The following is an 18,222-nucleotide window of genomic DNA, read 5'->3' on the forward strand; positions in this document are numbered from 1 at the left end:
TTTCATTTGGAGTTTTGATAAATTCACATTTTAGGATCATGGTAGTGATATATCCCGGCTACAATACAAGAAATAACAGTTATCTATTTTCCCTTTTTGGAGTCACAAATATGACACATGCATAGAAATTTTACAAGTATTTCTCCAAAGGTTGGCTTTTTATGGCCTCTCTCCCCTTCTAATAACCCTTGATCTGCACCTGACCCTCATGAATGCTTGCATCTCCTTTATATCAATGAATTCGAAATTAAGCAAAGTGTATCGAAAATGTATTGATTTTCTGCTGGCTTCTTCTTTTTGCAACTTCCCCCTATGGTTAGGAGCACATCAATTGCTTGATTATTCACAGTGGGCTTATATTACTCGGTCGAAAATAGTTAAAATCCCTTTGGTATAAAACGCAATTGCGTATTTAAAAGACGATGGGCTTATATTACACAGAAGATAATAAAAGTTATTCACTTTGTTATAACGTTTTACTCCGAATTTTCCGATAGTCTAAAATCTAAAATGTTCCTGATTGACTTTATGACGATAGTAAAACCGTGGGATTTTCTTTTCTTCCTGTAAGTATGAATTATAATTGTTGTTTTTGTTGCAAGTAGTTTATTACAGTTGTAGGAATTTTTCTTAATTTCTTGTGAGTCTGGGTTATAATTGTTGAGGTTGGCTTGTAGTTTATTGCAGTTGTAGGATTTTTTCTTTTCTTCTTGTGAGGTTTGGTTATAATTGTTGTTGTTGTTGTTGTCGTTTCCTGTAGTTTATAACTGTTTAGGGATTTTCTTTTTTTCTTGTGCGTATGGGTTATAATATGTTGTTGTTGTTGCCTGGAATGTATTACTGTTGTAGGGATTTTTTGTTCTTCTTGTGAGTTTGGGTTATAAGTGTTGAGGTTGTTGCTTGTAGTTTATTACTGTTGTAGGAATTTTTCCTTTCTTTTTGTGAGTTTAGGTTTTAAATGTTGTTGTTGCCTGTAGTTTATTACAGTTGTAGGAATTTTCTTTTCTTCCTAATGTGGTGCAAGTTATAATTTTTTTTTATGAAATTCGTGTTGTTTTTTCATTGATTTTAGTACGGAGATCACCGCTTATGTCAAATTCGAGGTATAAGTCTGAAAAGGAGACAGAGGAAGCCGTGTCTGTTTTTTTTTTTTTTAAGTTTCCAGTTCAGAAAACGAAGAAATATAATCCTCCAAACCAGACTTGGGGTCAATTACATTTGAATGTAATTAATTAAATTGCACATTACATGGAATCGAAACATATCATAAGATAAGAAGGGATTTAGATTACCTTCATTTAGATCTAGTTTATATTTTTAAAATCTTAATGGTGTTGATAGTTTATTTATTTTAATTTTAACTTTTTTAACTTTTTTATACTACATTTTGTATATAAGAAAAAGAGAAGCATTAAATACATTGACATTCGTGTTGGGAATAATATACTACAACAAACAAATTGTAGATTTGATATTACAAACCGTTTTCTTCGTTATAAAGTTTTTTTACTGTCGACTTTAAACTGTTTTCTTGAAATGTGTATTTTTATTTTGACATTGGTATATAAACTATATATATTGAAATGAGTCAACAATTATATGTTGATTTCTATAAGTATATGTATGTAAGGGTTCTTGTCACACCCATTATAAGCAAATTATAGTTCTTTTATTAAGTATTTCATGAACTGGTCGGGTAACTTAAACTTTAAATAATTTTGTGAACTCTTTCAGCGTTTTGTGTTGAACTAGTAATATGTATTTCCCTTTACTATGTCAAAGAATGTTTGTGCGGCCAATCTTTTAAAATATCAAACTTACCACAAATCCCGCCAGGACATAACAGATCCTCTACAAATAAATAAATTCAAATCCCTATGAAGTTACAAAAAGAAGCATTCAATACTTATAATTACATTTTTTAGCCAGTATCATGAAAACACGATTTTTATTAGGTTTTTATTTAATTTACATGTGTACTTTATTGTTGGACCTCGTGTCATCATGAATGACAAATTTTCTTATGTAATGAAGTTGATTAAGGAAAAACGCGTGATAGCAGTGTAGCCAATCAAACTAAGGTATTATAATGTAGCATACATCTAATGCAATTATATAACATGTAAAATGCAAATAACACGTAAAATGTAAAATATATGTAACATGAAAAATTAAAAACTTTTACTGTTACAATTATCTGTCTCGCAGCACTTTGTTATTGAGGTATGTGAATTCACTAAGATACAACGTCCAACACCGTGGGCAATATTCAAGTACTGACAAGTCTAAAATATAACAAATATTGAAGAACTTACAAGTCTGAATTATAACAAATATACAAGTACTGACAAGTCTGAAAAATAAAAAATATTCGATTATTGACAAGTCTGAAAATTATAGAAGTATCCAGTACTGTTAAATCTGAAAATATAACAACAATATCCAGCGGTGGACCATAATAAATTATAACAGAAATAGCTAGTAGATACTGACCAGTTTGAAAAGCAAGAATTTAAAAAAAATAAACAGATTTTTAAGATTATCAATATTTGAAAAACAAAACTTAAGAATTATCAGAAACAAATATGTATCATTTCATATCCATGACGTCTACATTCGAAAGAAATTTCCGATGTCATGTTGTATTGCAAATTTTTAGCAAATATCTAATTAAGATAAATTAATTATAATACATCATCTCTTTATTGGTTCAATACATAATCTGTAAATAGATATTATTTATATGTCGTGTTTTTAAACTGCTTTTTTAAATGCTTGATTTTTGTATATTTTTGGGAGGGAAGGAATTGTTGTTTTAATTTTCATTTTCGTGTTTCTCTTTTTTTCATGTTATTTCTTTCATTTTTGTTCCTTAAAATTGTGGATGCCACGTTTTAATTAATGTGTTTTTTTGTATTTTTTCTTGTTTTTATCCATTCTCATTTACTGAGCACAAAGTTGGAAACAAGAATGAATGCACGAAAAGCCACAACTTGTTAAACCAACATATAAACAACCAATACAAGTAAAATCATAATTACATACAAATAAATTTAAGTGTGACTCATACAGGTAAATATTTCTGCTTTATAGAAATGTAAAATAAATGGCAATCTTACCGTCTTTGAAAAACAACCTAGGTTGAAGAACAGGTCTCCATTCAACTTAGGATTCTGTGAAACCATACATATCTGTAAACATTATTGAAATTGTAAAACATTCGCCATTATCTTATGTTTATAAATCACACTTAAATGAGTTGCACACTTGCAATATTTAAGACATTCATTTACCAAAGATCATCTTTCTATAATTGACAGATTCTTATACAATGTACAACAAAAAGTTTTTCGACTATCTAAAAGTGTGAACTGATACTGTGAATGATGAAAAGATGTACCATAACTCTCATGAAACACCCTGAGGTCAGCAGAAGTCAAGTGTCCATATAGATTCACTTATTTTCGTTGGCAACAATTTTCGTGGATTGAGAAAAACTTGCATATTTGAAGTTATTTGATTTTGTGATGTTACAAAGTCTACATCTAATTCGCAATTCGTTCAAATTTAAATTTCCAAGAAATCCACAAAATGGTATCCAACGAATAATAATGAATCCACAGTAATATACTAGATTTTCTTCAGCGTTTCTAGCAATGATGTGCATACATTTAACAAAGTATGTTATCAACACAACATTGAAGGATGAACAACTTTTAAAGGAAAGTAGCTTTATCGGTTGACCAAACAATGTCAAAGTATTTTCCACCCTCCAGATCGGCTGTACCCACACATTTGACCAAACAATGTCAAAGTAATTTCCACCCTCCAAATCGGCTGTACCCACACATTTGATTTTACTACAAATCGGCTGCACCCACACCTTTGATTTTACAGTCATCTCATGCAACACTTTTTAAAATTCTTTGACGGTTACTCAACTTACATGTTAATTCAAAATGCTTACCACTACACCAAATCAAATCAAACAGGAAATTTTACTGGCATAGTACTGTGGATTCATTTATTTTCGCGGGTACAAATTTTCGTGGATTAAAGAAATCTTACATGTTCGTGGATATTTGATTTCGTGGTCTTGCCGAAATCTACATACAAGCCTTTTGAAAATTTGTCATTCGTTAAACATTTAATTTCGTGGTTCAACTGTTCCCACGAAATCCACAAAAATTGGTATCCAACGAATAATAATGAATCCACAGTAATACCTTTATTTGACGCAAAAGTCATTCGATTATAACTTGTTTGTAGCAAACACAAGGTGTGATGCAATTAGTGACATTCATATCTATGATCCGGTGTATATATCAAGCAAAATACTGTTAAAAAGTGTCTGCAGTTGTTAAAAGAAAAAAAAGGAAAGATTAAAGACTTATCTCACCTGCGTGGCAGTTTGCTGTTTGGTAGCAATGTGCAGGCTGATCAACAGAATCACATTTATAACAGGTTACGGCTGTGTGAAATCAAAACAAATAAATATAGTTATAGATATCTTCAGACACATAACAGTTGTCTACATACACATAAACACATTATATAAACCAGATTAAAATTTTGTAGTCCAGACGACCAATTCGACTTCCAAATTTTCATTAGTGACGCTCGAATCGAATCGGTTAAAAGGTCACATGAAATACGAATCTGATGAAATGATAATTATAAGTACATACCAATAGACAGACGGACATAAGCTAATCCGTACAATAGAAATAACATCATATTGAAAAGACCGTTACAATAAGTTCATCTTATCTTGTAGTTTATGTGTGTATGTAAAGTTCATTTAGTCATACTTGTAAAATCTTATTTAACCTAAGCATAGAAATATAGACTATCATATGTAATACATAAGGATATTTAAAAGAAAATATACTCTTAATATTGTTTAACTTGTTATATAAAGCAATTTGGTCAAATGGATCGAAACAATATTCAAATGTTAACCGAACAGTTTGAAATACATAAGCTTCGTAACACGATGTTTTATGTACAGAGGGTTTCCATGTCTTACCATAGTCTTATTAAATGACATTGAAAAAGGCATCAGTAGTATACTGATATTCAACGGATCGATAAAACCAAACAAATCCGAGTTACAAACTTAAGCCAGGTAAACACATCAACTACATGTATAACAGAAAAACAACGGAACCAAAAAAAAAACCTAATAATCTGCAACAAAAACAAACTCCAAAATACTTAAGATCAGACCGCAAAAGATACTATTTTTTTTTTTAAAGAGAATAGCATTAATAACTTTGACATAACATGCCAGACAAATATAAAGCACTTTGCGAGTGCAAGTGGTGCTTTGTAGCGGCATTAGCTTGCTCTATTTTGAATCTACAAGAGTGTATTTTACGCACAAGAGATATGCCTCTCTCTTAACACGAGTCAGCCAGTTATCGTCCCCTCCCAACTATCATCGTTTCTTTAAGGTCATAATCACAAATGGTGTCAAGGAAGAGCCGTTTCAGGGACACCTCGGAACGGGAATCGAACCAGGGACGTTTGTGTTAGTAGTCCGATGCACTAACCCCTACACCACGGCTCTCTTTTTTGTTTACTGGCGTATTGGTATTAACCATATGTGGATTTTAAAAAAATTCTAGAGTCTTAGGAACTTCTAGATTATTTCAAATCTTGGTACTTTTCTGAAATTAGTTCCATAAAAACTCTTTTTTTTTTAACCAAGTATACTACCATTCTGCATGTGAAATTATAATTTTGAATTTACTATGAATGACAAAATTACTTTGTATCTCTACTTGTATGACATTTACATTCTGACATCAAACACGCTACTCATGCGACCCTTACCATTCAGTCACAGGACTTCATTAAATATTTCAATCCGTTATGGGTTGATATATAAAAACATATATGAGTGAGCAATGATTGCGGTTATTGTCCATTCGTTTTTATGTGTTTTGCCATTTGATGTTGCCATGTGATTGGGAACTTTCCGATTGGATTTTCCTCAGAGTTCAGTATTTTCTTGATTTTTGTTTTATTTGTTGAATTTTGTAAATGCTTTTTTGTGTTATTTTGTTAAATATTTGTGTGTTTTATTTTTCTAATTGAGATTGTGCAGTATTGATGACTGCTGTTCACCTATTTTGACAATGTACCTACGATGTCTGTTTTGTTCACTTATCGTTGTAAATTTTATGAAATTCGATAAGACTGTCAAACAGGTGAAAGGTTTATCGCTATAAAGATCATTTTGAAAATGTCTGTACCAAGTTATGACTTTGCCAGTTCGTTGGATGTGTTTTATCATTTAATATTGTCATTTGTTTCGGGACTTAAATTTTCCATGAAGTTGAGTTTTTTTTGTGATTTAACTTTTAACATATTTTGAGTATCCATATTGATTATTGTTGTCTCGGCTCATAATAATAATAATAAAAAAAACTGCATGAATTAAATAAACATAATTAGTGATGTATTTGTATTCAAATTCGTATTTTAATTGTTAAAAACTGTTTTTGTTGTTGTTTCGTTTCACATCAACTTAGCGATAATCCTCAAAGTATCAGAAATACGCTCACGCGGGAAAATCAATCATGTTGACCATATTGCACTATATTAGTTTTATTCTGAAATTGTGCAACTTGAAAAAAGCATAAACTGCTGCTAATTAATCATGTTGTCAGTATGTTACTCAAGGTTGCAGTCCTGTTATTGACTGACATCGAAACAGCTGATCTTTGAAAAGTCTATGTATATGTTTCAATTCAGCAGAAACCTAGAATCAAAAAAGAAAAAAAAAGATCAGAAAAAATGCACTTTTTTGTTTACCTCCATGTTTTAACATGCACCGGAAACTGGAGTTGTGATACAAGACTGGTACATACAAATATATGTTGTTTTTGTTTGTATATGTCTGTTTTGATTATGAACAACATCTTTACCAAAAAAGACGTGTTATGATTTCAAATGAGACAACTATCCACAAGAGACCAAAATGACCAAACATAACAACTATATGTCACCGTACGGCATCCAAGAATGAGCAAACACCAACATGCCCAAACCGCAAAGTCAGCTGTAAAAGGCCCCGAAATGACAATGTAAAACAATTTAAACGGAAAAAAAAAATGAACTAACGCCCTTAATTATATAAAAAATGAACCAAAAACAAATATGAAACACATAAACAAACGACAACCACTGAATCACAGGCTCTTGAATTTGGCTGGTACATACATAATGTGGCGGGGTTAGTACTTTATGCTAGAAAAAAGCAAACAATTCAAAGTTCTCATTCCCTACAAAATAACGTTGTCTGCTCTTTGGATCATTTAAGGTTCGATGCCTGTAAAACTTCAATGAGATCCAGAACATGCATTATACGGCCCATAGTTTTTCCTTACCGGAACATTACCGAAATTGTACTTCATTAAGCGACCAGAGTTTTTATTTGTGATCCGTTCGTTTGAAAAGAGAAATTTCAACCAAATGCATTGATCGTCCAAAAAGGGAGTTCCAACCCCTGGACCCCCTCCCTGTATCTGCGACTGTTGTGCTTTCTTCTTACAGTTATGGAGTTGGTCGGTTTTGTCAAGGTAATGACTCTGGAAATTCGATTTAATCTTCCGGGTATTACATTTTGTTCGCAAAACCAACTATTGATGGATACACAAGAGGTCATCTGTATTTCAGTTATTTAATATTTGACATAATAAGGCAAGTTCAAGATTGTTGACCTAATGATAACTTTAAGAGTTTGCTACTTAGTTTCTAAATAACAAGCTTTTCATACCACTTATATATATATATATATAGGGGGTGATAAAAGAACCAAAAAAACAAAAATAGAACAAAGGTCAATATATTTGTTCATTAGCTTATCATTGACACGTTGAAGTTCTCAAAAACTATTATAGAAAACAAGGATTTTATAAGACTTTTACATATAGCTTATAATTATACATGTAAAAGATATATAAAAAGGAAGATGGGGGTCAATAGGCAACATAATTTATCATTGAAATGATTAAAACCAGAGGATTCAGAAAATCGGAAAAAAATCCCAAACATGACAAGCGAACTTCCTCAAATCATCAAATATTGGTGGTACATTGAGCTATAGTATTCATAAAAACTGAACGTGAATATTTAATGTAAAAATACTAACCACAAATGTTACAAGTAACCGGGCAAAACATTTTCTATTCCGTTGTGCACACAGTTTGATTGCGCGTGAGACGATTAACATCGATACAGGAGTGTACACTGGAATTATGACATAATTTATCATGTTTTATGCTATTTTGCTGGTATGTTTATTAAATGTGCTTGTCGGCGGCAAACAGAATCGTCTATCGTAGATGAGGTATGTAAAATAAAATTGATGGAAATGCTAAGTGTGACTCATCTTCTCTGATTCCTTTCACGGATTTGGCTATACTTTTTGGACCTTTTGGATTATAGCTCTTCATCTTTTATATAAGCTTTGGCAACGAGCATCACTGAAGAGACATGTATTGTCGAAATGCGCATCTGGTGCAAGCAAATTGGTACCGTTAATCTTATTAGGGACCGTCCAGCATTCATTTTGGGTTGGGACCGGTGGAAAACGCAGTAGGATACATACTTTCTTAACTTAATTTTTGATAGAACTTATACTTTTTTTTAGTATCAGCACGGATAAGACAGCAATATTTTTATGGCATATGTATGAATCTTAAAAATAAGCTAGACAAATCTAATTACAATGAATTTAAAAATATTGAAAAATATACATGTATAAAAAATAAATAAGACAAAAAACAAAAATAATAATAAAAACATCAATAATTAAAACCAAAAGAGTATAGAGTATCCCGTATTTTTCTTTGATTTTTCAATTTTACAGACAATTGGTCGATGAATTAACTCATAATCGGAAGCAGATTAGTGTTTAACTTCCGGTTATGTCTTTTTCTTAAAACTTAAAGTAATAGTCCTTCAGCTGGCCCCTATACAAATATCTATACCAGTACGGGGATAGTTGACGCCCTATTGAACTCCGAATTGTACACAAGAAACTAAAATTGAAAATCATACAAGACTTAAAAAGGCTAGTGACAATAACGATTAAACAGATGTGCAGCTATATATAAAAAAGAAGATGTGATGTGATTGCCGATGAGACAACTGTCCGCAAGAGACCAAAATGACACAGACATTAACAACTACAGGTCACCGTATATATACTCAGTTCTCATTAAAGACATTTTGGATTTTGATGACTCTGAAGAACACTATCGCATTTCGAAATGGAAGAACAAAGGCTACAAAACCTATGAAATTTAGATAACATATGCTCTATGCACTAGCATTTGGTTGACTTTGAGCAGGAACTGATGAAGGTAAATCCAGAAAAGCGCTTCGGACGAGACATACAATTTAACGTATTGTTTTAATTTTTTACACAAGTAAGAAATGAAGCGGAATTCGCTTACACACATAAGATAACCCCGTTTATTATAGTGGATTAAGGACGCTAAATCTTTTTGCAATCTAACTTGATTTAGTAATGAGTGATTTGTATTTTTGATTATTTGTGTCGTTTTGCTTTGTATTATTAGCTCATTATCAATTTATATATTGATAGAGTAACCATCGTGTTGCAGCAGCGCGTTTTGAAAGTAAATACATCATTTAGCTAAAGGTTCCTCCAAAAACAAAGGCAAAACTTATTCCGACCCGAGCATATAACACCAAGGCCAGGAAAGCATTGCTCTTTATGCAATCTTATCAGATATTAAAATCTTTAAAAGTCATTGGTTATTAACCGTTTACTGTTGAATATATAGCAATTATATTTTGTTTTCTTTCAAAACAATTTATTCGCACATCATTTATAATCCTGGTACCTTTGATAACTATTATATGATAGAAATAGAATCTCGCAACAACAAAATCAATGAGAAAATTAAGATTTGAAAAATAGGTCCAAAGTTTTCTTTTTTAATCTTTCAATATCTGGGTCTACCTACCTGTTTATGTTGAACATGTTTGGTATTTATTGATTTTAAGTATTTATCTTACACTGTTTCTACAGTATATATTGATCAACTGTTGTTTAACTTGACAACACGATAATACAAATATCTAGATAACCCTTGGTGTCAAAGAAAATTGTGTTAGTATCTTCTGAAAATTCTAATCGAGGTAAGAGCTTTAAGGGGGCTCCTGGGTATAAATGATTTTTTTTTTCTAATATAGGATTTCGCTATATTTTTTCATAAATGAACTTTATCATATACTGAAAAGAAAAATGCAATAAAAAAATGGGGTCACCGTTCATTTAAGCTAAAATCTGCCTCTGGAAAAAGCATACATTTTTGTTAATGTCCGTTTTTTCTGTTGAACTAATAGGAGAAAAAGAGAAAATATCGAATAAAAAAATAACCTAATATAAGAAATCGCTTAAATTTTACAATAATTTAGTTGATGTACAGCTTATTTGAAAACAATAATAAAAAATAGAGGTCACCGATGAGTTGAAAAAGATATTTCAAATTTAAGGCCAAAAAATGGCATTTTCGCACCAAAGGGAGAAAATTTGGAGCTTTTTCAATGTTTTAAAGTCATCTGGGGCCAAACCAAATCATTTGTGTGGTTTGTTTTTTGTACCATATCATAAAGTAACAACTAATAGTGTGATAAATAAAATTTTTAATGAAAAAGTAAAGGTTTAATTTTTTGCTAAAATTTTTGTACCCAGGAGCCTCCTTAATCTAAAAAATCTAATGATTTGAAAGAAATAATGAATTACATATATAATTAAAAATTGTAAAAAACAGAGAAGCTGTTTGTTTTCCCTTTGTTTAATGTGTTTAAGCTACCAATCATAATATTTCATATCAAGGGACTTTCCGTTAAGAATTTTCATTGATATTGGTATTTTTGTTAAATTTTTTTTGCCGTTAATACATTTTACTGAGAAACGACATATGATTAATTTCATTTCATATAATAAAAAAACTCTTATTATTCAGAATATATATAGATAAGTGATGTAACTCTTGTCTGTTTAAAAAAGAAAAGTATATTCTTTTTTTAAAAATATAGATAAGTCCGTGGACCATATATTTGTACTATGAGTAAAGATTTCCATAACCATATCGATTACTTTAAATATCTGTGCATTTATTCATAGATAAATATTCTCATTTTTTTATTGGTTTGTATTAGTAGAGGAAATTGGAGTTCCCGGAAAAAGCCACCGACCTTCAATATGAAAACTTTCAATCCTAGTCAATTAAGATGGGAGTCGAATGCACCTGTATTAAAAGGGTTCGAACTCTCAACATCAGTGTTAACTGGCTAGTGATTACAGTAGTAACCACGTAGACCATTCGTCCGCCGAGGCCCCTGGTAAATGTTGTAAAAGGTATCTTAACTGTGGTTTCATTCTTCTGAAATTATTTTATTATTAATGCTCTACGCAATACAGCAAATTATTTAACAACTTGAAGGTAATTTGAAATCGAGCTAAACTACCAACCAGACAATTCTTTACATTTGTACCAAATAAGGTTGTTAACTAATTTTGATTAATGATGTTATTAAAATCTTGTTTGCATTTGATATCTTCTAGGAACAATGTCTAAACCCGGAGATGTTTGTACTCCTTGCTTTGCAAGTCATAAAACAAAACCTGCTGTACACTGGTGCCTATCATGTGAGGAATCACTGTGTAGCAAATGTGGTAGTCATCATAAAATTCAAACATCAACAAAATCTCATCAGCTAAATTCACTCAGCGATATTTTAATGTTGCCTTCAGTTGCTATGACGATTCGTCTCACGTGTAAACAGCATGATATGAAACTTGATGTATTTTGTTCAGATCATAGCGAGCCCTGCTGTTGGAAATGTCTTGCAGAAGATCATCCAAAATGTCAACAAAAAGGTCCACTAGATAAGGTTATTAAAAATGCCAAAACTTCTGAATCTTTTAACACACTCGTAAAAAGCACGCAGGACATTATTGAAATAACTGACAATCTAAGAAAGAAAAAGAAGGAAAACTATAAAATGATCGCAATGCAAAAGAATGAAATGGAAACACAAATAAAAGTTTTTAAAAAAGATGTAATAAAATATATGGAATCGTTTGAAAAAACTCTTCTGGAAAATGTAACACAGACATTCAGTGTCTGTCAGGTAGAAATGCAAGGAACACACGACAAGCTGAATGCTTTCTATAAACAATGTGTTGATATTGATAAAAATCTCACAAATATGAAACAATTTGCTTCTGATTTGCAAACTTTCCTCGGAGCCAGGTCTCTCCGTAGCAGAGTCGCGACTATCGAAACTGGAATTTTAGGATTACGAAAACAACTTGGAGATTACAAACTCGAATTTGAAAGTCCTTTTAACATCCACTATTTCCAATCAATTATGGCGTCGTTAGAAGACATCAAGGTAGTACGCAATGCATACAAAAAAACTTTTAAATTTCAGATAGAATCGCATGCGCAAGCTATACAACAACCACCAAAAGAGGAACCTCAATTAAATATTATTAACAAATCAACAATATATCCTGTGTCTAAATCCCGGGTTTCTGGTGATTTATATAACAGATCTCAAAATATGTCTCTCAACCCAAAGCTTGCACTGGTGATACAACAAAAATTTGTACTATCTCACACAAAAGACTACATAAATATTAACGGCTGTGTCATTCTGTCAAATGGCGATTTCTTATTCACTGATTATGATAGAAGTAGTCTAATTCGATACAGCAATGACGGTGTTAAAACGAGAACTATTAAGCTATTTTCGAATCCGTGGGGTGTATGTGAAGTTCAAAACAACACTGTTGCAATCAATTTTCCAGCCCAATGCACAATTCAGATATTGGACATTTCTTCACCGAGAACAAAAGTTAAGACTAGCTTCCAAACAGAAAATATCTGCTCTGCAATTTCGTATAACTTTTCAAATCTTGTAACCGTCATTAGGAGCATTGGAATTCAAATGTATGACGTATCAGGAAAACTCCTTAACACAGTTAAAATAGATTTTAATGACATACGAGACATTGCAATTCATTCTTCTAAATTATACTATACAGACTGGAAAAGAGATGACATCGTTAATTGTGAAATGGATGGGACAATCTGCTGGAGATTTGAACGACAAGATCTGAAGTGTCCGAATGGCTTAACTGTTGATCATGATGGTAGTGTACTTGTTGTTGGAACATCATCGGGAAATATTCTTAAAATTTCATTCGATGGATCATCAGCGAAGGAAATTCTAAGAACCGAGAACTTTTTCAAATCACCAACAGGCATTTACCTTCAAAGAGAAAAACGGTTGATTTTACTTTGATTCCACGATAATCCATTTGCAGCAACCTACCAAGTAATGTGAGCTTTCTTCATTGTCGAAGGCCGAACAGTAACCTAAAGTTGGTCTATTGTGGAAAGTTGTCTCATTGGCAATCAAACCATATCTTCTTTTTTTTTATATAAACAAACATAACAATGGTATTTGATTTAATCAAGATAGATTTATAATTTTCATAACACGACTCTTCTAATTTTGTAAATAAAATTGAGAATGGAAATAGGAAATGTGTCAAAGAGACAACAACCCGACCATAAAACAGACAACAGCAAAAGGTCACCAACAGGTCTTCAGTATAGATGTTTTTTTTCTGAATTTGAGTTAATATTGTCACAAGTTTATTTGATTGGTGTTGGTGTTTTATGCTACTTTCAGTACTAATTGCTTTATAAAATCAGCCAGTTTTTATCAGTAAGAGATGACAGAATGTCCGATTAGAACCGCTAAATGAAATCTGTCAGTCCTAGTCAATAAGATTGAAATCGAATGCACTTGCAGGTGCTGTGTTCGAACTCATTACCTATGTTGTGACAGGTTAGTGATTCAGTATAAATTGACAAACAAAACCCTTTTTATACCTTAAACTTGTTATAGGGAAACTTCACAAAAAAATCAAAAACTGATATTATGTTCATTCTAAATAAAATTGCTCATATTCATAGATATTAAAGTTTTATTCCGCTAGATAAGATATCACCATCGAATTTAAATTTAGAGTATCAATTCTCTGCGTTCGGCCATTTTGTCTTCTTCCCGAGTAATGACAACGATATGTCTATAAACCACAAAGGAACATTATTACGATAACCGATGTAGTCGTTATTGCGTGTCGATATCTTGTCAATCGTACGGTTGTTTTATCCGACTTACTAACTTGATACGGAAAATATTCTTATTGTTTTAACTTACCATCTGGTCTATTATTTTTAAACTGTTAATATTGGAATTAGTTAAAAGTCAAAGTTGTAATCATAAATAAGTGTTACGTGAAAATTGTTTTCGAAAATCTAATTCGTTCATAATTCTTTAAAGTAATAAACTTTGTTCAAATAAATTCTGATCTCCCCCATCTGATCCCCATCATGGCTAAAAGTATTACTTCCAAAGGTATTGTAAAGGATGTGAGATGACACGTACAGATATTTAAGCAATTTCCTGTTCCAAGTTCATGTTTCGTTACACTTCTGCAGTTATTGATCAGTGTACACGGCCGATAACTTTTAACTTTCAATTTTGAACTATCAGATGTATAATATATAACTCTGTCTTACTTGTTATTACTAAACTCACACGCTTGTTAATACATAACATTTTTGGTGTTAAGAACATTATTTATAAAATTTTAAATAATACCTACAAAATAAGATTTGATGAAAATAAAATCTATTTACATTATTTTTCCAAAGGTGGATTTGGTAAAATGTAATATATACTCGTTGTCAATAGTGAAGGACAGATGGGAACATACCAGAAATATTGATTTACAAAAATGTACGCACTTGTCGACGATTCGTTTATACGACTGGAAAGTTACGGAACTATAGCGCAATTTAAAATATATACATTGAACATAGGAAAGAAACATACATGTTGTGTAAATTGGGGTTATAGTTTTGTAAATAGACTAGTCCACTTATGCCAACATTATGTAATCATCGAATGTCGATAGACTATTGTATACCAAAGAAGAAAAAAAAAAGAAAAGAAAAGAGAACCAATTTGATTTAGATACAGGTTGATGTATAATTAGTTATCAAAAGTACCAGGATTATAATTTAGTACGCCAGACGCGCGTTTCGTCTACATACGACTCATCAGTGACGCTCAAATCAAAATATTAATAAAGCCAAACAAGTACAAAGTTGGAGAGCATTGAGGATTCAAAATTCCGAAAAGTTGTGCCAAATACGGCTAAGGTAATCTATGCCTGGAATAAGAAAATCCTTAGTTTTTTCGAAAACAAATCACAATTTTGTAAACAGGAAATTTATAAAAATGACCACATGATTGATATTCATGTCAACACCGAAACGTTGACTACTAGACCGAAACGTCCACCAGCAGTGGTATAACTTGCTTTGGTTCATCGCAGTTGTGGCATATTAAAACCACAGATTTATATATCAATTAGATTGTTCTCGAATAAAGGAAGAAATTCGTCATCATCACAATTGTTCCGATATGCATGTAATATATATGCGACTGGACGTACACTTATAATCCCCAATGGATGTGAATATTTTCAAGGAAAACTATTGAGTATTAAAGTTTTAAATCAATTTTGGGATTTATTTTCTTTCTTGATATTCAATGACAGCCATTTAAAGAATAAACTGCTTGTCCGCTTTAGGGGTAAAACAGACTTATAATTACATTTAAAAAATAAGGAAAGATATATATCTACATACATCTGCTTCTTCCGTCGTTAATGTTAAATGTGATTTTCTTTGTACGAGATAGAGGAGGGAAAACCACAATGTACATGAAAATTCGTAGATTAAAATAAAATAAAAGAAGTCCTATGCAATTTAGAAAAAAAAATTATATAACTCTAGAATGAAATTTATGAAATCAATTTAATGCAAAATAATTTTAGTTTCTTTTTAATAGCGACACCTCTTTCATGTAGTGCAGTTTACGTTTCTAAGATGCCAAGGTATTTGGTCGTTTGTAAGTATTTTAGTTTTCAAACAATATTCTTAAAGATTGTAGGCAGAAATAACATTCTGAATCAACTTGTGAAGTCAACAAAGATTTGAAAAATTTCAATCAGTTTTTATGCAACTTCATTTCCAGCCATCAAGTATAGTGTTGACAGGTAAAATTGGGGGAAAATAGGATATTAAAAAGGATTGAAAGAGGCGAGCAGACAGCAGTTAAATGTACTCACACGAAACTTTTGACTTTTATAGTATATATGCCTGATTCTACACTGACTTTGGGCTCCCAACCGGATTCTTCATTAATTATAGGGAGTACTTTTAATTGCTATCAAAATAGAAGTTATAAGTTTTAAAATATTTCCAATTCACGGTGCTAACAAAATGGATTTATTTTAAATTCAGGAACACTATTGTAATTCGTTTACTAATAAGAGTGAAGCAATGCCCAGTTCTTCAATTTTAATAACTATGCAAAACATCTTAAGCCTTAAAGTGGAGATGCAGGGCTAAATAATTGCATTAAAAACATGAAAAAAACAATGCTAATACAACTTAATACCAAAACATATTTACTTATAACTTGGGTAAACTCTCAACAGACCAACAAACTGACAGAGTTACTTTTTATCTTTTACTTTCAACCGACTATTTATCAATTTCCTTACATTTAAAGTTCAAAAGGAAATTAGTCCTCGAATATCTGAATGACGCTCTTGATTATATCAGTAGAGGCAAATACTAATAATAGCATTGTGTGACCTTGTGAATAATTAATTGTCATGTCAAACGCAAGATATATTTCTTGGTTGATTGTACGTGTTTGAATTCTACTTTTAAGTGGCACCTTTGTGCTATTTCGTCAGGGTTTGTTTTTTAATTGTGGAGAGAATCGGTGTTGTCGAAGAAAACCACCGACCTTCGATGGAAAAACTGATAAATCTCATTGATTTATGATTGGAGTCGAATGCACCTCACGAACGAGACCACTTTGCAACGTTGTCCATGCACAATATATAATATAAAGACATATAAATCGTTTCATCATAACATAAAAAACGTTGTTTGGAGCTAACAAAATAAATCTAACACAAACTAAAAACAAGATGACTTTCCTGATATATCTATGTCCCATTTTTGTAATACATTTCAAACTATTCATCGAGTTTACCAATTGCAACTTGTGGTATTTTGCTTTTTTCAGTGGTAACCTATTTCATTTACTGTCGGTGTCTAACCTTTAAAGTATATTGCAAAGACGAGACTAGTAAGTAGCTATCGTTCTTACGTCATTATAATTCGATGTTTTTAATGTCACTGTCAATATTTTCAGACAGTGGTGAGAAAATTACTAAACGCATTTTATCAGTGACAATATCACAAATGGTCAATGCAGTTGCAGCAGTAGTGGCACCACAGCCACCGCCACCACCAGATCCACTAAATCCAAATTTTTAACAGTGCAGTGGTTTCATGTTCTATTGCAGACCCATTGGTGGCCTTCGGATGTATTCAGTTCTATGGTCGGGTGGTTGTCTTTTTGACACATTCCGAAGTTCCAAACTCAAATTATTATCAGAAATGTTACTACTCATTATCAGCATTTATTCAAGAATTGAATTCTTCTTTTTTGTAATTTAATTGGGATGCCAACTCATTGACCGAAGCACATTTTGGATACAGAGCGGAAGCGCTTCTTTCTAAAAATATGCGCACGGTCAACGCTTTTACAATCCTATGAAATTTTAATGAAAAGCAGTCAATACTTATTATTACACGTTTAGCAAGGATCATGAAAACATGAAATATATCTGAGCTTTTCTTTAGAATACCTTATTGTACCTCAGTTTCTTTATGTTAACTCTTTCATATACATTTGATCAAATTTACTGTTTGCAATAGCATGAATTGTTCTATATAATAAGAATGTTCTTATCCCGGGCATAACAACAATGCCGTATTTGGCGAAACCTTTTCAACTTTTGATCTTCAGTGCTGTACAACTTTGTACTTTTTTCACTTTCGATCTTTTATATCTGGACGTCACTGTTGAATTTTGTGTGGACAAGGCGCGTTTTTGGCGTATTGAATTTTAAACCTGATGCTTTTTGTTATCTATTAATCATGTTTTTCTTTGTCTAATATGTAATCCTATTTATTTTTATTGTAGTCCTGTAATACT

At 31.7% G+C, this 18,222-nt stretch overlaps 1 protein-coding gene across 1 annotated transcript; it reads left to right on the top strand.

Annotated features, from left to right (window-relative positions):
- The first annotated feature begins 11,619 nt into the window (after positions 1-11,619).
- LOC134718391 (uncharacterized) lies at positions 11,620-13,362 on the top strand. Its single transcript, XM_063580891.1, has one exon. It carries the CDS (start codon positions 11,620-11,622, stop codon positions 13,360-13,362), a length of 1,743 nt encoding a protein of 580 aa, XP_063436961.1.
- Positions 13,363-18,222: the final 4,860 nt, after the last annotated feature.

Source organism: Mytilus trossulus, chromosome 5 (genome assembly GCF_036588685.1).
Source record: "Mytilus trossulus isolate FHL-02 chromosome 5, PNRI_Mtr1.1.1.hap1, whole genome shotgun sequence".
In the NCBI taxonomy this organism is placed as follows: domain Eukaryota; kingdom Metazoa; phylum Mollusca; class Bivalvia; order Mytilida; family Mytilidae; genus Mytilus; species Mytilus trossulus.

Excerpts from the sequence above, each read along its gene's own strand:
- LOC134718391 (XM_063580891.1), top strand. The coding sequence starts at position 11,620 with ATGTCTAAACCCGGAGATGTTTGTACTCCTTGCTTTGCAAGTCATAAA.